Source organism: Candoia aspera, chromosome 11 (assembly GCF_035149785.1).
Source record: "Candoia aspera isolate rCanAsp1 chromosome 11, rCanAsp1.hap2, whole genome shotgun sequence".
NCBI lineage: Eukaryota > Metazoa > Chordata > Lepidosauria > Squamata > Boidae > Candoia > Candoia aspera.
The window spans coordinates 1,366,050-1,392,171 of record NC_086163.1 but is presented as its reverse complement, the minus strand read 5'-3'; the positions used below and the strand labels follow the sequence as shown (position 1 = coordinate 1,392,171).

The 26,122-nt window shown below is 48.2% G+C and overlaps 2 protein-coding genes across 5 annotated transcripts in view; one reads left to right on the top strand and one right to left on the bottom strand.

Moving 5' to 3' along the window:
• The window catches only part of CES2 (carboxylesterase 2), a 42,579-nt gene extending 25,357 nt beyond the window's left edge, over positions 1-17,222 (bottom strand). For 2 of the 3 annotated variants that reach the window (XM_063312981.1, XM_063312983.1), the window contains exons 1-7: positions 17,089-17,222; positions 13,427-13,631; positions 11,779-11,908; positions 9,597-9,730; positions 8,504-8,657; positions 7,137-7,241; positions 6,402-6,509 (exon numbers count right to left, since the gene is read on the bottom strand). In XM_063312981.1, coding sequence (XP_063169051.1) covers positions 6,402-6,509; positions 7,137-7,241; positions 8,504-8,657; positions 9,597-9,730; positions 11,779-11,908; positions 13,427-13,631; positions 17,089-17,152 — 900 coding nt within the window. In that variant the 5' untranslated portion in view covers positions 17,153-17,222. The remainder of the gene's footprint in view (positions 1-6,401; positions 6,510-7,136; positions 7,242-8,503; positions 8,658-9,596; positions 9,731-11,778; positions 11,909-13,426; positions 13,632-17,088) is intronic. The other variant, XM_063312982.1, reaches the window with a different exon arrangement.
• Positions 17,223-20,286: 3,064 nt separating this feature from the next.
• Positions 20,287-25,726, top strand: CIAO2B (cytosolic iron-sulfur assembly component 2B). Of its 2 annotated transcripts, none has more exons than XM_063313015.1 (5): positions 20,287-20,498; positions 20,578-20,643; positions 20,731-20,856; positions 23,472-23,517; positions 24,248-25,726. In XM_063313015.1, exons 1-5 carry the CDS (start codon positions 20,361-20,363, stop codon positions 24,343-24,345), a joined length of 474 nt encoding a protein of 157 aa, XP_063169085.1. In that variant the 5' UTR covers positions 20,287-20,360; the 3' UTR covers positions 24,346-25,726. The 2 variants fall into 2 exon arrangements, with proteins under 2 accessions (XP_063169085.1, XP_063169084.1); XM_063313014.1 differs by having other exon boundaries at positions 20,290-20,498; positions 20,578-20,655.
• The last annotated feature ends 396 nt before the right edge of the window (positions 25,727-26,122 follow it).

The following is a 26,122-nucleotide window of genomic DNA, read 5'->3' as shown; positions in this document are numbered from 1 at the left end:
ATTAAGTGAGTCTGTGTCTTATTGCGAAGAGAGGCTGGCCCTGACATAAAAACGGGAACCGCAAAAAATTTTTTTCCACCTGGTACCTATCCAACACGTTTGTGAGGGACCCAGCCAGGCATGGAGAACCAGGAACCGAGGAGGCGCAACCCTTCGGCGCCCGGCGACGAAGCCCCGCTCTCGCAGGGCGGGATGCAGCTGAGGTCCGGGCGATGCAACGCCCCGGTAAGTATGGGACCCAGCTGGGGGGAAGCAGCGGGGGAGGGACCCACCCCGGCGCCCCGGAGCCCGCGAGGCACCGGGGGCGAGACGAGGGGACCCTCTCCAAGCCTACAGGCAACCCCGGAGGAAGCGCGAGACGAACCGCCACCCTGGGCGCTCGAAGGCGAGGGCGCGCCTGGCACCGCGGCGGGATCGAGGGACGATCCGTCCTCTACCACGGCCAACGGCGAGGGCGAGCGGAGCGGCGAAAACCTCGGCGGGAAGCCGGGGACGGCGGAGAGGCTCGACGCGTTGGAGGAAGGGATGCAGGCGGTGCGGCAGATGCTCCAACAGCTGACGGCGGCACAGGGACTCCGCGACGGAGGCGGCGCAGAGGCACCCCCGGTCGAAAGGAGGCAGGGCGAGCGGGGCGGCGGTGACGGCGGAACCCGACCCAAGGAGCCCAACCGACGACCTGAGGCGCACCGGGAGGCGAGACGGGGTGGAGACCCAGCGGACGGCGGCGACCACGGCGGGACCCGACCCCAGGAGGCCACCCAACGAGCGGAGGCGCGCCCGGACGTGAGACGGCGGGACAACCTCGGCGGCGGCGGCGTCCGGCCCCAGGAGCCCACCCCACGACGGGAGATGCGCCAGGCTGAGAGGCGGAGGGACGACCCGGCGGGCGGCGACGGCGGAGCCTGGATCCAGGAGCCCGACCGAGGGAGAACACCCCGCCCTCCCCCCCGAGCGATGGGACGACGACCTTGCGAGGAGCCCCAGAGAGAGGCACCAATGCCGCAAGAGAACCGGAGACACCCCGACCCGCAGCAGCTCCTGCAGAGCCCGAGGCACGACGCAGAGGGGGCCAGGAGCCAGACCAGGACACCCGCCAAAGACTTTGGCATAAAGTTCGATGGGGACCCCTCGAAACTCTCCTTCTTTTTGACTAACGCGAGGGGTCCCTGCTTCAGAACTGAGCGGGGCAAAATCAATGCCCTGGCCATAAAATTAAAAGGACGGGCCGCCGATTGGTACGTCCAATTGTGCCAATCAGGCGCCCGGCGCTGCAGGACAGCACTGAATTCCTGCAGGCACTAGAAAGGCACTTCAGGGACCCCCTGGAGCAAGAAAAGGCAAAAAGGGCGCTAGAGACACTTAAACAAAGCCCGCGCTCCGTGGCTGAGTATGCCATGGAGTTCCAAGCCCTAGCCGGAAAAGTGGACACTTGGTCTCAATCGACACTGATTGAGAAGTTCAAACATGGACTCAACTTAAATGTCCTCCGGTGGGCACTTGGCCGCGACAACCCCAGCTCCCTCACGGGGTGGATCCAGCTGGCAGCGGAAGCGGAGAACGCCCACGACACGTTCCTCCACGCAAGGAGGGAAACGCAACAGATGGAGACAGTGAGACCCCCACGCACCAACGCAAGGCAGGTGAGGGCGAGACCCCAACCTTGGAAGGAGGAACGGGACAGACGCTTCGCAAAAGGGCAATGCTTCACGTGCGGCAGGGAAGATCACAAAGCAGCCACATGCCCCAAAACGACGCCCAGAGAGAGCCCAAGGAGGGCACAAACAGCACCAACCCCAGCGCCAAGAAAGCGACCAGCAGCAAAGGGGGAGTACCGACGCAGACACAGCCCCTACAGTTCAGAGGAGGAGGAAAGCAACCCCGATGAGGCGGCGGGAAACGACAACCACCTGGCCTAAGGGGCGCCGAAGGACAGGTGGAGGACACTGACAGGCGCTTCGACAAAGGGGTGAGTGAGGAATGCCCCACCCTCTACGTCCGTGTCACCCTCACCCATAGAAATAAAACCGAAAAGGTCTGGGCACTCATTGATTCGGGTTGCTCCAAAAGCCTCATGCACCCTGACCTGGCAGCCGCACTCGACCTCCGCTGCTATCCACTTCAGCACCACCTGGTGTTCTCGCAGCTCGATGGATCTGCAGCGGGAGGGGGCCCGGTCACCCAATACACCGGAGAAACCGCGCTACGGCTCGGCAGCCACGAGGAAAAATTGGCTTTCATCGTGGCACCGGTGGGGCAACCCCGACTCATACTGGGGATCCCATGGCTCGTGCAGCAAAACCCAGTCATCAACTGGAGAACCAGAGAGATTAAGTTTGCTGACGGGCGTTACCAAGCACCTTCAGGGAACAGGGTTCCCCGAGCAGCCATGGGGGGGGCGACGACGACTGTGGAACACAGAGAGACAGCACTGCCAGAGGGACTGCCGACCAAATACGGGGATTTCGCCGACGTTTTCGGTGAGAAAGAGGCGGACAAACTCCCCCCCCACAGAAAGACGGACTGCACCATTGAACTGGTCCCGGGGGTACCCCTACCCAAACCAAAAATATATGCTATGACCCAGCGAGAGCTAGCTGCATTAAGGGACTTCATAGACAAAAACCTGGCGAGAGGTTTTATCGAGCCAGCAAACTCTCCAGTGGGAGCGCCAGTCCTCTTTCGCGAGAAAAAGGACGGGTCATTGCGGCTCTGTACAGACTACCGCGGATTAAACGCAGCAAGCATTTCAAATAAATACCCCTTACCCTTAATAAAGGACATTTTGTCCCACTTGGTAAAGGGTAAGGTATTCTCCAAACTGGACATAAGGGAAGCCTACTACCGCATACGGATACGGGAGGGGGATGAGTGGAAGACTGCTTTCAATTGCCCATTGGGGGCGTTTCAATATAAAGTACTCCCATTCGGATTGGCAGGAGCACCGGGGGTATTCATGCAGTTAATTAATGAGGTCCTGCGTGACCACCTTTTTAAGGGGGTTTTGGTTTACCTGGATGATGTATTGATCTACACAGAAACAGAACGTGAGCACGAACGCTTGGTAAAAGACGTGCTCAAGAAACTTCGCAAGGCAGAGCTGTTTGTAAAGCTCTCCAAGTGCGAGTTTCACAAAAAACAAATTGACTACCTAGGGTATAGGATTTCTGCTAAAGGGATAGAAATGGACCCCAGCAAGGTCCAAGCCATCCTGGCGTGGGAACGCCCACGCACGAGGAGACAGCTGCAAAGCCTCCTGGGATTCACTAATTTCTACAGGGGGTTCACGCCCAGGCTGGCAGAGACTATATTGCCCCTAACTAACCTGCTAAAGACTAAGGGCTTGGGGGACACGCGCAAATCGAGGAACCCGGGGGCGCTACTGAATTGGACAGCTGACTGTCAAACGGCTTTCGAGAGACTGAAAACCCTCTTCACAGCTGAGCCAGTGTTACAACACCCCGACCCCACCAAGCCTTTTGTGGTGCAGGCAGATGCCTCCGACTTTTCCATCGGAGCCATCCTGCTCCAAAAGGACTCCGACAACCACCTAAAGCCCTGCGCCTACCTTTCCCGCAAATTCTCCGAAACGGAGCGGAGATGGCACGTATGGGAAAAGGAGGCGTTTGCAGTGAAGACAGCCTTGGAAACGTGGCGACACCTGCTGGAGGGGGCCTCCTGCCCCTTCGAGGTCTGGACGGACCACAAGAACCTGGAGGCACTCAGCACACCAAAACGACTCAGCCCGAAGCAGGTGCGATGGGCTCAGTTTTTCAGCCGGTTCAATTTCACGCTGAAATTCATACCGGGCAAGAAAAACTTCTTGGCAGACGCCCTTTCCCGACGGCCACAGGACGACACGCAAGCCTCCGACATCGTAGGAACAGTATGGACCGAGAAACAGCTCGGCTGCCCAGCTGTCACGCGGAGCCAGACAAGGAATCAGCGCACGCCAGCACGAACGGCGGGGAGCGATCGGAGCCGACGCTCAATTTCACCGAACTGGCAACAAAGACTCACACAAGCACTACAGCAAGATACATGGTTGCAGAATAACCAACAACATGTATCTTTCAAAGACAACATCGCCTGGAAAGAGAAAGCCTTGTACGTGCCCGAATCACTGCGGGGGGAAATCTTACACAGAGCGCACGATGACAAATCTGCAGGGCATTTTGGGTTTGTAAAAACCCTCCACCTAACGAGGAGGCAATTTTGGTGGCCAAACCTCAGAAAGGACGTAAAAGACTACGTAGGCAACTGCCCCATATGTGCCACCACCAAACGTAAAGGAGGGAAACCCCACGGGCTGCTACAGGCGGTAGCCAGCCCCTCCCGGCCATGGGAAGAAATTTCCATGGATTTCATTGTGGACCTCCCACCCAGCCAAAGAAAAACTGTGATATGGGTGGTAAAAGACTATTTCTCGAAACAAGCACACTTCATCCCGTGCGCAACTATCCCCTCCGCACAACAGCTGGCACGTTTATTCCTAACACACATATACAGGATCCACGGCGCCCCCTACAGGTTGGTGACCGACAGAGGAACACAATTCACGTCAAAGTTTTGGCGGGAATTTTTAAAACTAATCGGAACCAAGCAAGCACTGTCCACTGCGTGGCATCCAAACACGGACGGATCAACAGAGATCCTAAACTCAACACTTGAACAGTTCCTGAGGGCATTCATAAATTATCAACAGGACAACTGGGTAGACCTACTACCTTTTGCAGAGGTGGCCTATAATAACGCGGTACACCAGAGCACTGGCCACACCCCTTTTAAGGTGGTCTATGGAAGGGACTTTGTACCGATACCAGAATTGCCGCAACCTGAAACCCTGCCCTGCTCACCAGACGATTGGGCGGCACAGCTGGCAACAACCTGGCCTATCATCCAAACGGCCCTAGCAGACGCACAAACAACGTACAAAAAATATGCGGACAACCACAGGGCGGAGGCACCGAACTATAAAGTGGGAGATAGGGTCTACCTCTCCACTAAGTTCATAAAGACCTCGCAACCCTCGAAGAAATTGGCACCGAAATTCATCGGACCTTTTAAAATCATACAGGTAATCAACCCAGTTACGTTCAAATTGGAACTGCCTTACAATTTGAGACGGGTCCACCCAGTGTTTCACTGTGCACTACTGAAACCAACGAGCACATCCAAATGGCATACGGAAGAACCTCCACCCCCACCCATAATGATAGACAACCAACAACATTTTGAAGTAAAAGAAATACTGGACTCAAGAAAGCAAAGAGGAACACTCCAATACCTCGTGAGATGGAAACATTTCTCACACCCAGAGTGGGTCCAGGCACGACACGTCATGGCTAGACAACTAACAAGACAGTTCCATGAGGCATACCCAGGGAAACCAGCACCATAGAACATCTTTGGGGGGGCAGCATGTCATGACCTCGTTGCAAGGCACAAAGAGCCTCACAACGTGGATCATGATCATTAAGGAAAAGGGGGAAGAAGATAATCCAATCAGGGATTAAAACAAGCACCCAAAGACACCCACACCCATGATCCCATCAACACCTGAAAAGAGAGACGTCAGAGGAGTGAAGATAAGGAGCACATGGTGCCCCGGAGAACTCAACCGTTGCAGGAAGACAAAGAGGACACCGGGGAAAACGCCCACGCAGCCATCAAGGATCCCATCAAGAGGGATCGGGGCATTGAGGGGTGGGGAAGCCCGGGGCAATACAGGAGGGTATAAAAGGGGCACCCCCACACTACCTACCCCGTTCCCGTTTTTCGATCTGTCAGCTATCATTCCAATAAACCAGAAATCCTTAATACCCATTAAGTGAGTCTGTGTCTTATTGCGAAGAGAGGCTGGCCCTGACAGTACCCTTCTTCAAATATCTGAATGGATGCCACACATAAAAAGGCCAAGATGGGTTCTCTCTCATGCCAGAGGGCAGGACACAGGAAAGCAGATCCCAACTGTTAGAAAAACATAATGCAACTAATGACTGAGGGCGATGGTGGCTCCCCAACATGGATGCGTTCAAGCAGAAGCCAGACAGCCACCCAGCAGAGAGGTTTTAATCCTCAATCTTTTAATTTTTAATTCCTTCTCTAAGCAGGGGGATGCACTCAGTGACCTTAATGGCTGCTTTCAACTTTTAGATTCTGACTTAGTGGTTGAGTATCCTGTCAGTGGAACTGGGGATACACTACAATCATACCCTAGTGTATTCCAAAAAACCAGTATAAATGACACTGATCTGCTCTTTTCCTCTGACTTCTTTATTTCTAAGAGAATCAGTTCTCTTTTGCTAGCCATGGTGTACAGGAACCTGTCCCTAAACCTGGAATCTTTTTCAGCCTTGGCAAATTTCAGACTGCTGGTATACAGTATATCTTTCATCCCTTACCAGAACAAACTTGGAGTTCAGTGACCTCAGTTCTCCTTCTGTTTTGCCCCTTAAGCAGAGCAGCATCGCAGGACTGCTAGTCTCACAGCCAGCTGCAGATGCCACTTTCTTCAAGGTGGAAAAAAATAATACAGTTTAAATGAGGTACAATTTACATGTTATGAAATGGGAACACACGTGCACGGCTTGCTTGCAGAATCTAAGGCGTGATCCTGATTTTGGCTTTTCTGAACTTCCACATACAGCAGCTTCAACTTTTGAAAAAGCATGACTGTATGTCAGGAGGGTTTACCGGGGGGGGAGGGGGTGTTCAAAAAAGGCAATAACACGCCCCCAGACACACATACTGTATGTATCCTGCTGCACATCCCCCTCACCGCCATGCGCCTGCAATCACTGCCGGATCTTGCCATGAGGAGGACGTGTTCCCCTCCTTCCAGGATCAGGGAATCAGGGAGAGATGCTGGGAGCCCCCTCAGTGCCTGGTGGCCGGGCAGGAAACTCGCAGTGAGATTTATAGGCACACGCTATGCAAGGGCTTGTCTGGACCTGTCCTTTCCTACTGCTTTCAGACAGATGTACTCCTTGAACCAAAACTATTTTGACAGATATTTGACATATGCTTTATCTATATCTCTTTTCCCGCTTTAACACTTCCGTTGCTTGCTTTTATATAAAGCAAGCCATGTGAACATTGGAGTATTAGGTGTGGTTCGAAAACAATGGCTGACTTACTTGAGCAAAGACTTCCGGATGCTTGAGGAAGATACCTGGCATCTGGACAGCTCCGCTCTCTGAGATCGCTCTGTGAAACAAACCCTTGGACAAGGGAGATAAAATCTATCCACACATATAGAGAGAGACAGGCAGAGAAGGACATAATAAATTCTATCACCATTTGAAAGGGCTTTAATAATAATAGAGCAAGCTTGTCTTGGATAAAGGACTCAGAGGACATTCAAAATGCAAGTCATCTCTGGAACCGAAGTGCCTACGGGGCAATGGAGCAGGGGACTGGGTGTGGAAGTCTGTGCGGTGGGGTGTGTTTTTGGTGTTCATTTAAAACATTTAATTAACATGGTTCATTTAAGACAACTGTTACTATAGCCAGTTGAAGGGGGTAGTCTAAAAATACAGAGAAGTCCTCCTAAACTTTAATCCTTAGGCTTGGCTAGAGTTGGTTTAACAGCAGCTTGCCTAAATAAAACATGGCACATTTTCATATGCCACAAGAGTCTTGCCATTCAAGAGTATTTCAGTATCTCCCTCAATTTTCAGATTTTGTGAAAAAGCTTTTGTCTTTATAGTTTGGGCACGATGCACCAACTCAGTGTCTGGGTTGCTTCTGAGTTATCAGAGTTGACTGCAGAAAACTGGACAACACAAATGAGACAGAAAACAAGACACTTTGCTGTCACCTAGTCTCTGTCCAGAGTTTTGCAGCCCATGTCTGGTAGTTCTAGATTTGCACAACAGGCTTAATCAGGTCAGTTAACGAGGAAGCAGCTGTATCCAACAACACGCTAAGCTTGTTTAGCTTTAACCCTGCTCAGTTTTTTTGTGGTTTAGCCTGCGGTTAACTTAGGGTTTTGTATATTGCTATGAACCCAGAAGTTAGGTTAGTTTAGTACTGAAGTCATGTATGTTGAGCGAACCCAGCCACTTATGAAGCAATCCTGAGCACAGGAGCTTATTGGTGTTTATTAATTCATGTACAGGGTGAGGTATAAATAAATAAAACTAGTAAAATCTGAATGCTATCACAGTTCAAGGAATCAGAGGCAGCTATTACCAAAGAGATACAATAAGCTTGAAAGCATGGTGAAAAGGCAGCTGGAGAATTAGAGGTCAAGCAGTAAAGGACATGAGAGAATTAAACTCTTTCCTCACAGCTGAAAAGTCAATAAAGGCACAATACAGAGCACAGCTTCTGGACAGATAAGGTTATCTGGAGAGTATTTTCTTTTTGGACACTGCAACCCCCTAGATTGCAAAAAACTTTCGAGTTTAATTCTGAGTGTCTGTGGCCCAAGCAGGAGATGGGGTGGGGTGGGACATGCTTTGGTAAGGATCTTGGAGTCCTAGCTACGCCACATACCCACCTGAGCCCCTACGCTAAATCCTCCAGCAGACTCTCCAAATATGGTCACACAGGAGGGATCTCCTCCAAAAGACGCAATGTTCTCCTGAACCCATCGGAGAGCTGCTACTTGATCCAGGAGCCCCCAGTTTCCACGGGCCTCTGGGGAGCCAGTGCTGAAAGAAAGACAGCTCAGTGCAACCAGTCAAGAAAAGGAGTACAGTAGCTTTAGTTTGTTTCTACTGTACTTGAATAATCTAGAGGAATTAGTTGAATAACCTGGAGGAGCACCTTTCCTGACAGACACATTTTATTAAAAGGCATGAACTGTCATGAGCGGTAGGAAAGCTCAGGCTTTTCAACAAAATGTTTTAGTTGAAAAAGACCTTCTGAACCTTGAGGAACCTCTCCTAAAGAAATATAGCGAATGCCTTCAAAACCAAGCAGTCTTCCCCGTTTCTTGGTAATAGCCCACAGATTATCCTTTCCCCAAATTTAGTCCAAGTTCAACTCTCATTCTCGCATTCTACTTTCCCTTCTGAAATTGGATTTCTGGTTATTAGATTCTCTATTCTCTATTTTCTATTTGCAAAGCTCCTGCCTGCAAACCACTCCTGGTGTTTGTTGTTCTTTCAATTTTCACATTTTTCTTTTATTTACCTAGATTTATGCTCCTCTCTTCAAATAATAAGGATGACTTAACTAAAATATTGGAGAGATCATAAAATCATTCATGTAATAAATTATTCATCATTCATATAGTAAAACAACAATGCTATAAAGGTAGCATCAGAATAAAACACGGAACAGAAATTTAAAATGGGGCACACAAACATTCTGAGCTCCAAACAAACTGCTCTGTTTTCCAGAGTTCTCAGACAGGTTTCCAAATGCAGGTCTTGGGATGTTTTTTGAGAGCTGCCCGTGTTACAAGTAGATTAACAGTGGAAAAGAGAAATGCTTAAGAATTACTTGCGTGTGCTGTATTCTGCCGGCATTTGCAGAATATAAAAGCCAGCTAAGCTGTTTGTGCCAGGTGCAGGAAAGGCGCTGATTGGATAAATGGCGCACCCGCAGTTTGGGGTGTTTTTGTAGGGGCTGAAAACTTATTTTACCTGAAGAATCCAGGAATACCCAGCCGGTACTGAATCACTACCACCACCACATTTCCATAAGCGGACAAGGCTGATCCGTCGTAGAACGAAGCCCCACCAAAGACCAAGCCGCCTCCGTGAATCCAAACCATTACCTAGAAAAGAGTTCGGAAAATTAACCTTCACTGAAGTTAATTTTGGGTTCTTTCATCTCTGTACCAACATTTAATTGATTGGCTAGACTATTCAACTAAAAACTTTTGTAATAATAACATCGATTAGGCAGCAAGTTTTCAAAGTACCATTTATACTCACGGATAAGCCAAGAATTTTGGGTGCCAAAATGCACCCAAAAATCAGGTTCGACTTATCCATAGATTGGCTTATCCATGAGTCTACATGGTAATACTTTAAAGTACCCACATACGCTCACAGATAAGCCCACCTGCGGATAAGCTGACCCTCACATTTTTAACCAAAATACCATGAAAAATGCAGGTTGGCCTCTCCATGGGTGGCACATATTTCATGGAATCTTGGTTAAAAATGTGAGGGTCAGCATATCCGCGGGTGGGCTTATCTGCGAACATATGTGGTACATTATTTGAATTCAAGTCCTGCCAAAGTTCTGGTTTTCCCGTTCTTGGATGAATGTGTAGTGTTGTTGCCAATTTTTCCAACCCGAACCTCTGGGCCTGTTACACTTCTCAGTGGCTTCTGATGCTGCTGATCATGGCATCCTCCAGAGCCACCTGCGACAGCCGGGGATTGCCCCCCCTCAACAGTTCCATTCCATAGGGATGGCCACAGCTCCTTCTTCTCTCCCACCCTGTTTAACCTCCTTATGAAGCCACTGGGAGAGGTCATCTGTCAGCCCAGGATAATGTCTCATCTGCATGCTGATTATTCCCAATTGTGCATCTCAACCCAGGGCTAAAGCTGAGGTGCAATGGATGTCTTGATGTGCCCAGAGGCTATTGAGAATTAAACAGGCTGAAAGATACATAAGCTGAATCCCTACACGCAGAGCCCCCATTGGTTCAGAAACTGCCCATCTTTTTGCGGTCTCCTATTTGGCCCTACAGGGGGTTACACCCTGCCAAAAGGAGCAGGTCTGAAATCGAGGGGGGGGGGCATGCAGAGAGAAAGGAAGATGACCTTCACAGAAAGATCCAAAAACTGTTGCTGAGGCAAAAGGGGATGACACATTTCTTAAGTCCAGAAAAATGAGGTAACATTCAGAAATGCCTCTGGCCAAATAGAAGTACTTTTAGCCCTCCTGTGGAGTTGATTCCTGGTCTGGTCCACCTGGTGGGGCCTACAGGAGGGCCCTCCAGAGTGGGCAGCTCTTGGTCAGGCCAAGGGTAGCAATTAGTGTACAGGAAAACACTTCCCTTGGAGATTACCAGGCTTCCCGCTTACCAAAACTTTTAAAACATAATATTTATATGTAAAAATAAACCAGCACCTGGCACACTGCAAAGCCAGGCCCCGCCTCTATCATAATCTCTACGGTACATAAAGAAATGCCTCCTGGAAAGGCAACGGAATACTGTTTCCCACAGCTGCAGCCCAGCACGGCATTTCAGCAGCTGAGGCCAGGTGGGCAAATCCCTTTGCGGGCTGCCTTCTCCAGTTGTTTCTGCCGGCCTGGACAATCTGGCAGGGAGAGTGTCTCTGGGTCTCTTCTGTCTGGCTGATAGGTGGACTGATGGGCTGACTGTTGCTTTGGCAAACTGCAACCATTTTTCTTGAGCCTGACCTTGTTATATGGATCATTGCTTGACTGTAGTTTGGTTTTTAACTGTTGGTACAATGCCCAGAGTCATTACTAGGATGGGAGTCTATATAAATTAAATTATACAGTATATAAATTGCATACTGGGTCTGTCTGGGGCAGTGCAACCCCTTCAAGGACTAATGATGGTAGATTCCCCCCACCCACAGCCACTGCGTCTTACCAGGTTCAGCTGAAGCCTGTTGTTCCCCATCCGGACCCCCACAGCCGGGCACCAAGAAAATTAAATTGCACCAAAAGTCCAAGGGTTCAGCAGTATGAATATGAACCCTTCCTTTCAAGGTTCTTGCTTTTTGTTTCAATATAGAATCCATACACAGATTTAGTCGCTCAGTGAATGTGTAGAGTGCATGAAAAGCTAAGCAAAACAGATTGAAGAGATAAAGGAAGCTGAATTTTACCTACAGGCAATTTAGCCTTGGTGTCTGGGGTGAAAACATTCAGGTAGAGGCAATCTTCAGACACCGTCAGGTTGGGAAATGTTGCCTTCATTATTTTCCTTGAAACATCCACCCATTCCAGGTCTTGCAGGCACCTTTAGCATAAACAAGCAGAAATGTCCTTTCTGGCATCAACAGCATTTTGGAATCCGAAGAGTAAAAATGGCGACGAAGTGAGGCCAAAGGGACCTCTTGCTGGCAATTGCCAGCACCCCCCCGAGGCAGCAGTTCTGAGGGCTGTACACTGAGCCACACTGCTACAGAACAACAGACACTTGCGTTCTCCTCCCTGGAGGCAGCCATTTCACGCTGTCTCAACAATAAAGACCCTTCCAAGAACTTCTCTCTCGCCACCCACTAGATGAAAAGAGGCTCTTGTACCACTCAGACTGGCTGAACTGGAAAAGCTGGTTGTGTGGCTGTCCATAGTTCTGCTCTTGATGGCAGCCCCCACCCCACCCAATTGCTCAACTTCACAGGTATTGAATTCTTCCCATTCCAAACCATTCAAACATTACCTGGCTTTTTGAGAGACCATTCCAGCCCCCCCCCCCCGTTTTTTTGAGATTCAGAGAACTATCTTTATACGCAAAAGAGCGGAAGCCATTGCCTACCTGGATAGTACTAACTAACTATTCCTGGGCCTTTCAGAGCTCTAGAAGGTCTCTTTTGATCCTAGTCCCAGAAGAGGGAGAGAAGTTGGCCAAGTCAAGATGGACAGCACCCACACTGCAGAGGTGGTAACCCCAGGCCAAGAAAGAAAGAATCTGGCTTGTTATCTGGCTTGGGGGAAATAGGTTTTGCTGGATCAAAGGCTGGTGGACTGCACTTGAACATGGCCGTGAGGAGGAACCATTAAGCATAGCTCCCTCAAGCCTCTTATTTTTGAAAATAAGTGTTGCCAATAATTATTTTTAAGCAAGGTGCCTGGGAAAAATCTCAGCTTGCTTTATGCTTTATTCTGCCCAATTGGAATGTTCTTATGAATGGATATTTTTGAAATGTGCAAAGCAGTTCTGTTTTCCCACTGCTTCAACTCTAGATGCTCAAAACCTGCCATGTCCCCTTTCTCACCCTTGGAAAAGGCCTTGGAGCCTGGGGAGGCAGAAGGAGAAATCCAGGAATGGACTTCATCCTTCAGTGGTGGAATCCCCTCTTCGTCCTTGGAGAAGAAACTGAACTACACTTTTTTCCCTTGTTTTTTTTTTATTAAACACGAGAAAAAACAACATGAAAAAAGAATAAAAGAGTAAACTATAAATGAATAAATAAGGGATTTAGAAGTGTCATGGAGATTGTATCTTTCCAATGTCTCACTGTAAATAGTTGTAAATAATTAAATATATTCTATTGCTTGAAAAGACTAAGAATCACTGCTTAAAGCTGACAGAAACATAAGTAATTGAACAACATTTCTATCAAGGACCACAGGATTGCTGCCATTATGCACATTATGTACCATTAATACGCCAGTTGGGCTCAGCACAGTCCTGACAACTGAAATTAGTTTAAAAACATTGTGTTAAAATATGAAATGCTGTGCACTCTATATAAGACAGAGTTAAAGTAGTTCTGATCAATTTAGCCATTCAGCAATTGAGAGAAGCCCTTACAATGGGGGGTAGGATATGGCGTCTCTCACGTGGCTCCAGGGCTCCGCCGGCTGCGGTGGGGAGAATCTCAGGGGTCCAGTTGGGGGTTTGGCGAACGGGATCCCAAGAAAGCCCTTCACAAGCTGGTCCGTGCCCTCCACACTAGCCAGTTTGCCCTTCAGATGCCCATACTTGGTAATCACTTCGGGGCAGTCCTCTCTTCCACCTGAAAATTCAAGCCCAGAAATAAGGACAGCAAGCAGTAAACACAAGGGGATGGTTGATTTTCCTGGTCTCTTCCATGTTTTAATTTGCTCAGCAGCCAGCTGAACTGCCAGAGCAGAGCGTCTTCCTCACCTCGTCTTCATTTTTCTATACCTATTACAACAAGACAGCCTCATGAGGCTCAGAGAGGTAGCATTGCAACCGAAAACTCTCCCCACGACCCGAGTTCAATCCCAGCGGAAGCTGGATTCTCTCTCCGGTAGCCGGCTCAGGTCGACTCAGCCTCCCATCCTTCCAAGGTCGGTAAAGTGAGTACCCGGCTTGCTGGGGAAGGTGACGGCTGGGGAAGGCAATGGCGAACCACCCCGCTATAGTCTGCCAAGAAAATATTGCGAAAGCGGCGTCCCCCCAAAGGGTCAGACATGACTTGGTGCTCGCACAGGGGACCTTTCACCGTTACAACAAGGGCATCCATCTTCTACCCTTCTTCATCTCCAGAGTGAAGAACTGATGGCGGCCAGGAGCTGCGCTTCACGTTGGGATGGAATGGAAGGTGCAGTGGGGGTGGGGGGGACAGGCAAGCCGGCAAGGCAGAATGGGGCAGGTGCTTCCACCAGGGGTGGCTTCTTGCCTTGGGGTGTTTCTTAGTTTTCAAGATTTGCCACACGTGAATATGTAGCTTTGGATCATTTTCCTCAATAAATCGATGAACAAGTGTAATGACTTTGACTCCTTTGTTTAATTGGGTTCTCTTTATCTACAGCAGTTTTAGGACTTGTGTGGAGAACAGATCACATTTTAGGTCATATTTATGCAGAAATATTGAAAATTCAAAAGGATTCACAAACTTTTAAGCACCACTGTCTTGGGATCACTGTTGCCAATCCCCAATCTTCGGGGTTGGAGATGGATCTGGATCCTGCCCTGAGCAGGAGGTTAACTAGGTGGCCTTTTGCCAATCTTCTCACTGAGCTGCATTGAAAACTGAGCAGGAACCACCCACTCCCATTAGAGCTGATTGTAATGCTCATTGAAATGGCTGCTCTGTATTGTTTGGAGCTATCATTGGGATATCCTGTTTGCTGAATAGAATTTTAGATTTCTTTTATTAATTTGCCTTGGCAAGTGTCCGGATGTAGAAGCCAGAATTGTATGATGCTGAGTAATTAAGAGGCTTGCGGTAATCTCAGCATTCTGTATTGATGCAGCCAGTGGCAAACTATCACTGCATTCATGCCCCACTGTGACCTCTCATCCTACCTTCTTTCCCCACTTCTCCTCCCCCCGTATGCCGGGAGGAACTACTCTTTCTCCCATTTGCAGCAACTGGGAAGCCCAAAGACCTCTCTGGTCACAGGCTTTGCTCTGGTTTCAGCATGAGTCGCCATTCAACCAGTCAGAGGAGCAAACGATTCTGGACGAGGACCAGTCTTGCAGTCACCCATTGCCGAGAGAAATGGCCCCAAGCAGATTTGGAGGGCCCAAGTGCCCTCACCTGAGCTGGGGGATGGCTATTCCTGCTGTCTGATTTACCGAGGCACTCAAAGGCTAGTTGTGCAGATGTCACAGGAGGCTGCAAGGCCTTTGGCCTTAGCGCTACCTTGCAAAGCTAAATCTCTAAACAGCGAAAGTGCCGAAACCGATCCTAGTGACAGGCCCACCATGTGTGCAGCCTCTTTAAATGGGGAGCTGTCAAGGTGTAGAAGCTGCCCTCCTGCTCTGGGGTGGGGGAGCCACCCCTCTGGTCACTGGGGAGTGCCCTTGGCAGCAAAGGGCAGTGCCTAGGGGCCAGGCCATGCACAGCTGCCAAATCACCCAAGATCCAAGTGGTTGCAGGACAGGAGAAGGCTCTGGAAGGATTGCACCAGGTTAAAGGCAAGTGGCTGTACTCAGCTGGCCAAGAGCAAAGACTCCTCTGTGGAGTCAGAGTGAAGCACATGTTAGCAAGCAGGCTGTGGTCCCAGCAGCTCATCCAGAACCTCCTCTGAATGTTTGGGAGATGGAACAAATGGTGCCCCTGTTACTGAACTTTTGGATGTAAATGTTCCAAAGGATAATAAAAGGAGGGTGGTATTTTCTTCCTTCAGTTAAGAATATCACAAGTTTCTTAAGAAAGGAGGCAGTGAATCTAAATTCTGACAGGACGTGGCTGTGAAGAAATCTGTTCCCAACACCAACTTCTTGCTCAGCCAGATAGGTCCACATCGCTGTACATAGGTAACACCACATATTCATATTGTAAACATGGCTGCACACCTTTCAACTTGTCCCAGAAATCCTGTTTCCTGCTTCAGATAGTCTACTTTGCAAGGTGATGTTTCCAAGCTGTTTTTTTTAAGGATTAACTCAAATCCATATAGAGGTAAGGATCATCAACAGTAATAACAAGGTGTCATGTCCCCTGTTGCGATGTATACATACATCACAACGGGGAACATGCCTTTCCGGTGAAGGGGAGGGGGGAGGAAAGAATCAGTGCTAATCCCATAAGCACTGAAAGACAATACAGATAAAGGACAAAGGAGCCATACCTTTGCCCTGACCCGGGAAGCCATCATCCTATCTCCCTGACATCTCTGCATTACCACGGGGGACACACCTGCTCCGGACACAGGAAGAGGACAGAGGTAATCAGCGCTAATCCCCCTGATCGCCCATCGAGACTCTGGGTTCACTGTTGGTCAGGACTTTGGGACAATGGAGGGTGGGGAAGGACCAGGTCCGCACCGCGGGCATTTACCGGCTACCTCGCACGCCATGTGCTCATTCCCGTCTTTCTCCGTGTCTGCATTCTATTCTTAATAAACCAGATATCCTTAGCCCTGGCTGGTGAGTCTGTGTTTTTTCTGAATAAGGCAACCATCACACAAGGGATAAACAGAACCTCTACATCCAGAAACACTCTGCCCCTGAATAAAAAATACTCACAGGCTTTTCCTATCTTAGTTGATCCTGGAAATAAAATTCTATGTATTTCAATATGATATACCAAAATATTTTGCTGAGTTAAATCCAATTTATAAGTAAATAAATATTTCATACACTTCATCTTTCAAAGAGTTCCAGACAAGAATAAATATTTGCTAATTGAAGAAGTTCTTATGCTCCCCATTAACCATGTTTAACTTTTATTTAATGAGCTTGGTTATTATTAGCAACCATGCATAAATTCACAAGATGGCCTCAGGCTGTTCAGGAAGCAAACACTGCATTAAAATACACTATATTTAGGGAAGCCATGTCTTAAAATGAAAGCTGGAAACAGGGAACCCTTTTCAGCGCAAAGGTGCAATCAAGCATAGCAACAAATATTAGTTAGGTATGTCTTACCATTAAAGGTTTCAAAACAGAAAACAGTGAAGTCACAAACATAAGACCAAACACCTTGCACTCCTTTACATTTCCTGAAAGGGACTCTTCTAACTTTATCCACAATCAGCAAAAGAAGTTCCATTTACCCTCAGTTATGATTCCAGCAACCAACAAGCTTTCAATCATGATTCCAAATAGCCAGCTCTTCATCTCTGCTGAAATCCTCTTGTTTCTCTGCTTCCAAAAGCACAAAGGTCTCTGTGAGGAAAATGCCAGCAAAGGGAGTGCGTGCCAAAGGGTGTGTTTAAAAAGAAAAAAAAAACTGAGAAAGAAACCTACGCTTCCCGTACAGGAAAAAAAAATCAGAAAGCTGTCTAGATCTGCAAAGCTAGCAAGAATTCAGAGCCTCATTTTTCATTCAATGGGATTGATGCTGATGCTTTGACATAATTTGGAGGCGTTGAAGCCACAGCAATGGATACCCCTGGCCCAACTGAAAATTTCAGATTTGCTTCTGAATGCTAGAATGTGAATCCCAGAACACCAACCATTTTACTCAGAATGGAAGATAAAACTCTGTTGATAGTCACAGCTGCTCTGCCTCTGAAATGCCTGTTAAACTCCAGAAACCCCAGCTGCCCAAACGTGTCATTAAAGAGGCACCGCTCATTGTCCCTGCTGCCCCAATCTTTCCTTCTTTCCTTGCATTCTTTAAAAAGTGTGCTTAAACTGCATACTTCTATTTTCAAGCAAAATAGCTACCCCAGATCGCAGTCAGTGGGACAACCTCCCTCAGCTAGGATTTTCCTATCTACAACCACTTATTTCCTTTATCATTTAATGCTATTGATTATGTGCCATCAAGTTGGTGTCAACTCTTAGCAACCACATAGGTTTTCTCCAAGAGGCTCTGTCTCCATGTCTTCCAACAGTGCACTTCATCAAATCCATTTACCTTGCTGCTGGTCATCCTCTTCTCTTTCCTTCCACCTTCCCCTGCCTTAGCACATAATGTGTCCGAAGTATACTAATTTGAGGTGGTCAGGCGGTCGTTTGTGTCTCGAGTGAGAACTCCAGGTTGATTTGTTCAATGATCCATTGGTTTGTTTTCTTGGCTATCCAGGGTATTCTCAGGAATCTTCTCCAACCCCAAAGTTCAAAAGTGTCAGTGCTCTTCCTATCCTGCTTCTTCAAAGTCCAACTTCCACTTTGTGTCACAGGGAATACCATGGCTTGCACGATTCTGATCTCTGTAGGTATAGAGACATCACGGCATCTGAATATCTTTTCCAAGGCTTTCAGGACTGATCCACTGAGTGCTAGTCTGTGGTGTATTTCTTGATTGCTTGTTCCTTTATTATTTTTGATGATTGATCCTAAAAAGAAAAAGCTATCTACCACTTCGATATCCTCATTGTCAATTCGAAGGCTGGTTATTTATATTCTTCTTAAAATGTTTACACACAAATAGCATCCTTGTAGGCAAATCACAACTGGTGAGGATTCTGGGTGGGAAAGCATTGGGGACTCTCATTCAGAGTGGGAGAACAAGGTACCCTGGGGTTACATTTCCTTCAAATTTAAACGGTCAGAAAATGTTTCAAGAGCAGTACGTAGGAATCTGCCACATAAACCACAACCTAATATCACATGTGGCCCCAACCGCCTTGGATCTGACTCTCAAGGACCTCAAAACATTATTGCTCAATTGTAACTTTGTAATGGGACAGTAAAAGTATGTACAGTATTTAATAACGTTATTGTGAAATTCTATTCTTTAAGAGTGAGAATGAGTCCAATTTCTCCTGTTGGAATATTTTTTCTTACATGTTTACAGTAAGTTTAAATTAAGGATTGATGAAAGTAGTAGTGCCATTTTATAAAAGGAAAAGGTTGGCTCTCGCGATTATAAATAAATGAGCACATCACATAGCAAAACCTATGTAAAGACAGACATATATACTGTATAGGAAAGATGAAATGCCCATTTATATAGACATGGTGGTTAACTATACATAAGGAAACATCTGTTTCAAAAGACTATGAAAGGAATGATTGCACGAGGAAGATGTTCATGCTGATAGAGCAGGAACTATTACAATAAGCTAACACATTCCATTCTATTGATAATGATTGGCTAAATCTACACTAAAAACCTGTAAGGGAGACAGAGGAGCAGTCCATCATGGCCGCCACCCATTACTTGACAGCCTTGGGTTGAATAAATATATTTTCTTTCACCTCCCCTGATCGTCTGGTGTGTTTCATTGGATTATTGGCTTGGGCACAAACCGTGGGAAAGGGTGTCTGATCCTTCTGACACTCCCTTCAGTTCTCAGTCCCAGTCTCCAGACCAGAAGGCAACATCATCCCAGAGGAAGATGTCTTTTTGGACAGTACCTTCTCAAGAAGGCCACTCTAAGAACAGAAAGTTAAAACAGAAAACACAGGAGAGACTTCAAATGCTTGGATCTGCCAATTCCCCAGTTAATGGCAATGACCCACAGATGAGAGCCAGTTTGGTGTTGTGCTGAAGGTGCTGGACTAGAAACCACGAGTCTGTGAGTTCTAGTCCCGCCTGAGGCACGAAAGCTGGCTGGGTGACCTTGGGCCAGTCACTCTTTCAACCCAGACCACCTCACAGGGTTGTTCTTGGGGGAAAAGTAGTGGGCAGGAGTATTAGTTATGTTTGCCGCCGTGAGTTATATGTATGAAAAGGCAGGATAAAAATCTAATAATATGGCTGTTGTTTAGCTTTTTTTTTTTTTTTTCTGGGGAAATAAAGAGGACTCTAAAAGAATCCAAAGTCATCGTAAAGAAATGTCCATTTTCCCGCAAGACCACCGCGAAGATACATCGCTCTGTGGCGAGGAGAGCGAGCCGTTTCCTGACTGAAGGAGCTGAATTTCTCCCGCCCATCCTGAGCGTTACTGAGCAAGAGAAATAAAATAATTAAACGTGGACGCAGGAAAAGCCTTTGACAGCCGGGCGTGGCCTCTGGCCTCGGCAGGTTCGAACAAGGCAGGGACAGAGACGGAGCGCGTGAAGAAGGAAGGGCCGACGTCAACGGGGGCGGTTAGGGTTAGGGAATGGAGGGTTACCGGGAAGCATCCCGGAACCCACCTGCTGGGGCTCGGTTTCCGCGAAGCGCTAGGAACCCCACCGGGAACGTGGGACCTTCCGATTCCCCTCCTTCGAGCAGCCCGGAACAAGCGGGCTTTATGTCACTTCCGGGCGGGCAGCCGACAGCCCATGGGAAGGGAAGTAATTGCTGCGCACGCGCGGGGAGACGAGCCAGTGCGCTTGAATCCTCTGGCCTCGGCCCGGAAGTGGTGTGTCGGGACGTGCTCTCCCACGCCGGAAGTAGGCCACGCCGAAGCCGGCGCGTAGAGCTCTGCCGCCCGGCCCGGCAGTCGTCATGGTGGGTCCACCTGGCGGCGGCGGCTTGGAGAACGCCAATCCGCTGGTCTACCGGCGCCAGGGCGAGCGGCCCACCACGGCGCGCGAGCAGGACGAGGAGCTGACCGACGCCATCGACGACCGCGAGATCTTCGATATCCTTTCGCGAAGGCCGGGGGGGAGTGGGGCCGGGGGGTCCCTGGCGCGCCCGTCCGCCCTTCCTTGACTGCGCACATCTCATCCGCGGCATCCACGACCCCGAGCACCCGCTGACCCTGGAGGAGCTGAACGTGGTGGAGCAGGTCCGCGTGCAGGTGCGGAGGCGAGCGCGTGCGCGTGCGCGGCTCCCCCGCCCGGCGCCGCCTCTGAGCCCCCTTTTGCCCCCGCAGGTGAGCGACGCCGAGAGCGCCGTGTCGGTGGAGTTCACCCCCACGATCCCGCACTGCAGCATGGCCACCCTCATCGGTCTCTCCATTAAGGTGAAGCTGATCCGCTCCCTCCCGGAGAGGTTCAAGGTGAGCGACGTGGGGGGGCGCGGCAGACCTTGGGCTCTCGTGGGCTGCCCCTGCGAAGTCCATCTTCTTGGGAACAGAGAGCCCCAGCGCTGGCACGTAGATCCAGGGCGGGTGCGGGCGCTGAAGGGCAGCGGGCTTTTGGGCCCACCGGTGTGGGGGGGCGGTTGGAGCTCTGTTCCATCAACTCTCAGCTTCCGGCTGTAGGAGCTCTTCCTTCTCAGAACACCTGGCAGGCTTGGCACCAAATGCTGTGGAAAGAGCGGTTCCCTTTGCTCTCCGCCTGTCTGCTGGTATTCGGAAATGTCGGGTTTGCTGGCAGTGTTTTCCTACCTCGCTTCTTGCCTCGATCAATAGTTCAGAGTTTGACAGCAGGAAATCAGGTGCTTTTTTAAAGGCGATGTCACCAACTCTCTTGCACCTCCCTTACGTCTCTCAACAGTGCTTTTTGTATTGGCAGAGTAAGAAGGTTGAAGGGATCTGAGAGATCATTTAGCCAACCCCCCGTTCAGGGCAGGACCTGCCAGGGCACATGTGATAGATGATCATCCAGCAAAAGACGAAAACACCCTGTAGTAGCCTATTCCGCTGATGGGTAGCTCGTATAAGTCAGAAAGTTTCTAAGGTACCAGTCACCTTCACTTCTTCAACCATTTTTTTCTCTGTGGGTAAGGATTAAGTCCAGGACAGCAGACCTCTTTGTTTTTTTCTTCCTCTCTCTGACAAATGAAGTTTCAGCAAGAGAGATAAGAATTTGTTGAAGCTCTGTTGGCAGAGTTTGATTTCAAACAGTTGTCAGGGTGGTTGAAATCCTCCACTGTAACTTTTGTGTACTCCTTTGAAAGACTGGTCATCTGATGCAGAAGAACCTCATCAGTATCTTCTGCCTGCCCAGGCAGGCTATAGGAAATTCCCATGTTGGTACCATTTTTGTTTCTCCCTTCTTTTGTTGTTCCTGAATTTCTGATGATTAGGTACAATAGCAGTCTTAATCGTTAGTCTTCAAGGGTAGCCCCATGTAGAAGTGACTAAAGTGTGAGTGACCCTGCCCCCCCATCCCCAGAGCCGATCCAGAAGGATACCGTGACTGATGGTATTGAAAGCCATTGAGGGGTCAAGAAGAGCAAGGATGGATGTACTACCTCCATCCCCAATGCGATGCCCCCACCCTTTCTATTGGGACTCTTCCTTTTGAATAAATCATAGCTTCTATTGCTGTGTCCTGATCGAAAGTACCTTCCCACCAAGTTTCAGTGATGCCTATCACTACCTGTTTGTCTTCCTGGGTTAGGATCCTTAACTATCCCTGCTGATTTCCCATATTCACTGCATTGGAATAGCCAAGGTTTTAAGTAACACCATTTCCAGGCCTCTGTGTTCCCTGGCTTCTTGTTTCTCTTTTTGGGTTGTTCTTTCTTGGTCCTAAATCCTTAGCTGCCACCCTCGGTTTTGCCATCTTCTCCCTATTGTTCTTGTTTGAGGCCTTCCTGCCAGGATGGCAAACTAAACACTACCTTTCCAGTTTTTGTAAGATGTATCCCACCTTTTCCTTGGAGTTTTTCATGATGAGAGCATAGGCCATTGTGTAGAATCTAGCCCCTTCTCAATGATGCCACCCGTGTAGCCATTTATTAATTTCCAGGATCCTACTTTCTTGCACTGAAACCCTTAACTGGAACAATTAATGAACAAATTCCCCCAGTTCCTTCCCAAGCCCTCATAATCTTAAGAGATTCTTTTAGCGTCTCTTCTGGCAATGTAATTTGCCCTGCATGGATCATGAGAAAAGGAAAGTTATTGGTGGGTTTGAGTAGTTTTGGTAACCATATTGTCATGTCCTGTATCTGATGTCACATTTGGTCTCCACACAGTCCCTCAGTTCATCTTAGCAGGGAATCATCCATCACTGCGATGTGCCCTTTCTTTCTCAGGGTGGCTGTTGGAGTTCTTTGACCTGATCCATGGGGGTCCAAGCATCTTCTATAATATTATATGCATGGTTTGCTCAAGTAGCTGTATCCAGAGAGCTTCATAGCAGTTCTTGATTTCTACCAACACTGATCTTGTTATTCGCCAGAGAAGGCACTCCCAGAATGTCTTAGAAAATAAATAGATGCTAAAATCAAGCTCACAATCTAGCAGATGTGAGAAGCAAACATATTGAGGAAGAAAAATGATTCAGCTGCTCCAGTGAATAAAATACATATATTCTAATTTGATAGTGTTTAGGTTTGGAGTGTCTGTATTCAGATTTTGCTAACTTCTTTATTTTGCTTTCTGTTCAGAAAGTCAAACTTAATTGGCATCTTGTTCACTCAGGGAGAATTGCTTGATTTTTCCATAGAAGCCCATCAGGAAAAATGGGTTCTTTGATGGTGGTGCTTTTATGCTTCTCCTCCTTTTAGGTTATCCTATCTCCTCTACCCTTCCCCAAGTCCAAGGAGAACTGAAGGAATCTGAGCCTGGGGTGGTACCTGACCTGAAAAACCAGAATTGGTTTTCTGAAATCTGAAACAGAGAATTATTGCAATGATGGTTGTTGCATCCCATTCCATCCACTTGTTGCAATTCAGGAGGATATGCAATTGGATGACTTGAACTGCCTGTCTCCTTTTCAGGTGGATGTCCACATAACACCTGGAACACATGCTTCTGAGCATGCAGGTAATGCTTTGTTTTTCATGTCTCCTGTTCAGCAAGCACCTTGACAAGAGGGTGTTGGGGATGTTCAGCAGTTCAGACCCAAAGCAGAAAAGGTGCCTCAGAGGGGACTCCGATGCACTTGCTGCCCACTAAAAAAAGAGGTGTGCCTTTTCCTGTGCGAGACCAGATAAAGGCGTGGCAGGTGCACTGAGTGCCCCCCGAGTTCCTCTGAAGGGCCTTTTCCTCTTTGGGCTGCACATCCCAACTTGTTTTATTGCTGAAGAGCTGCCAGGAGGGGGACTGGCTGGTCACCCTTTGCTGACAGAGCAGATTCACTTACAGGGTTTTGCTTTGTTGCTCTTTAGTGACCAGGGTTATTGGGTTGTTTAGAGATGCCCGCTTAATTGTCTTGAACAGTTTAATATGGATCAATTTTAATTTATGTTCTACCTTTTCCTCATATTGTATGGTTTTTTGCAAAAATAAGGGGGCATATGGCTAAGCCTCTGAGGCAAAATACATACAGTACATTTTTACTGTTCAAATATTACTTCAAAGATAAGTTGGTAAACCTCATTTTGGTGGTTTTGTGGGGAAATGGGGAGCTTGTAAAATGCTTGTTTGTCAGTCGTTCCTTAGCCAGGCCGGGTGGGGAGAAATGGCCTGCATTCATGGTTTAGCCTCTTCTGCTAAACATGGCAGGCCCTTCCATGTTTAACTACAACTCTGTCCCGGGATTCGTCTTCCACAGTAAACAAGCAGCTTGCTGACAAAGAGAGAGTAGCAGCCGCCTTGGAGAACGTGCATCTGCTCCAGGTGGTGAACCAGTGCTTGTTGGGACGATCGTAACGTGCGTGCGTCTCTGCGGGGGCCGTCTTCAAGGTGCGGTGGAGGTCAGCGTCTTGGTGTAGAAGGGTCTCTCTTACTGGTCTTCTGCCTATGTCTAAGTAAAAAAAAATCTAGTTCTTTAGCAAATAAAAGTGAATTCTGCCCTTTTTAAACTTTTTCGGTTGGGTTGGCAATAAATGTGATCCTGAAAATGCTTATGTGAAAGTTGGAAATACACTATTTGGATAGAGGAAAATGCTTATAATAACTAGTCTTACCGAGCTAAATGTTTAAAACTGGGTTGAGCGAGCCTACTTCAGTATGTTTCCCATTCAAAGGCCTGTCGTGTCCTTGGGGGTCTCCAGCCTCTTGGGGCTGACAGGTGGATTTGGATTTTGCTGACTATCATGGTGCTGCCACAGCTGCAGGCTGGCTTGCCGGGGTGTATGGCCCAAGAAACCTGAGCGTGGAGCAGAACTGGGGGAAAGCTCTGAAAGCTGTTCCTTGGCACTGAGGATTCACCCACGCTGTGGCCAAATTGACCCAGCGCTCTGGAAAACACAGCTGCTATGACATGCCATGACAAAAGAAACCTGGTGCAGCTTCACACAATGGCCTGGATCCCCCATTATGCTAAAGCATAAATGCTTGCCTCTTTTTCCCCCAAGATCAGCTCCCCCAGTGTTCTCTCACGCTTGCTTCCTTCCCAGTGGGGTTATCATTGTGGGTGTTCCTAAACCCTTCCTGTGATTCTCAGCAGTGTCCCCACCCCAGCCTCTGCTTTCTCCTCCTCCCACTCATGGGGTCGCCCTGTTACTTCCTGGGCTTTGGAACAGCCCAGCCCTTCATCTGGCTTCTCTCCCAAAGCAGCCTCTGGGGTGGGGTGGGGTGGTCTCCTAAGAAAAGCCATAGGGGCCAGCGGAATAAAGGCAAGCAGCACATGCCCAGAGGCCATCTACGCTCTGAAGAACTTCCAGCAGCACAAGGTACCAGCGAGGAGGCTGTTTAGAAACTAATAAATTGAACCCCTTTGAAAGGGATTCAGTGGAATTCCCATCTCATTTTATATATGGGTGCCAGTCCATTTCCCGTGGTTGAAAACAGAATACATCTGCCAGTAAACATTATCTGGATAATGAGTGCTCTGTCAATGTTATCATTAGATTGTTTTATGATACTTCAACATTGGTTAATTATGGTGGTGGTATAGAGGTTTCATCGTGTTAATTTGAATATTGGTTAATTATGCTACAGCGTTATTCCTGGGGATGTTCTGATTGGTTCTGTTGACCATTACCTACCTGGGAAGTTTTACTATTGATTTACGATTGTAAACCCTTGCAAGTCCCTGGCAGATTCAGCATATTCAGATGAATAAAGGAATGCAACAAAATCACACAAATTGCTGTCCTGAAAAGCCTTTCCAGAAGCTGCTATCAAACTGAATTGTTAATGTGACAAATGGGGAAAATCATATACATCAGATAATCATATTTAATTGATATAGTGTTAATTAAATTTAAAAGAAATGATTTTTTTGTCCTGTCTGACCTTTTCTTCCATGGGTCAGCTTACATTTTGATGTGCCCCCAGTACATCATTGCAAGGCCAAGCCTAGTCCTTCATCTGAAAAGGGTTTGGCACTCTGGTTTATTCTGCAAGATGAATTAGCGGTGTAGATATGGCAGTCCAGAAACTTGCCATCCTGGCTAAGAACTGAACGCTTTAGTCCCAGCTCATCTATGGGGCATCAAGCTGAAGAAAGCTGAGGAATAGGTTGAAGGTTTACGCATAAGCG

Coding starts and splice junctions, on each gene's coding strand:
- CIAO2B (XM_063313014.1), top strand. CDS start 20,361: ATGGTGGGTCCACCTGGCGGCGGCGGCTTGGAGAACGCCAATCCGCTG. Junction 20,499..20,577: donor ACGACCGCGAGATCTTCGAT/ATCCTTTCGCGA, acceptor GACTGCGCACAT/CTCATCCGCGGCATCCACGA. Junction 20,857..23,471: donor CCCTCCCGGAGAGGTTCAAG/GTGAGCGACGTG, acceptor TCTCCTTTTCAG/GTGGATGTCCACATAACACC.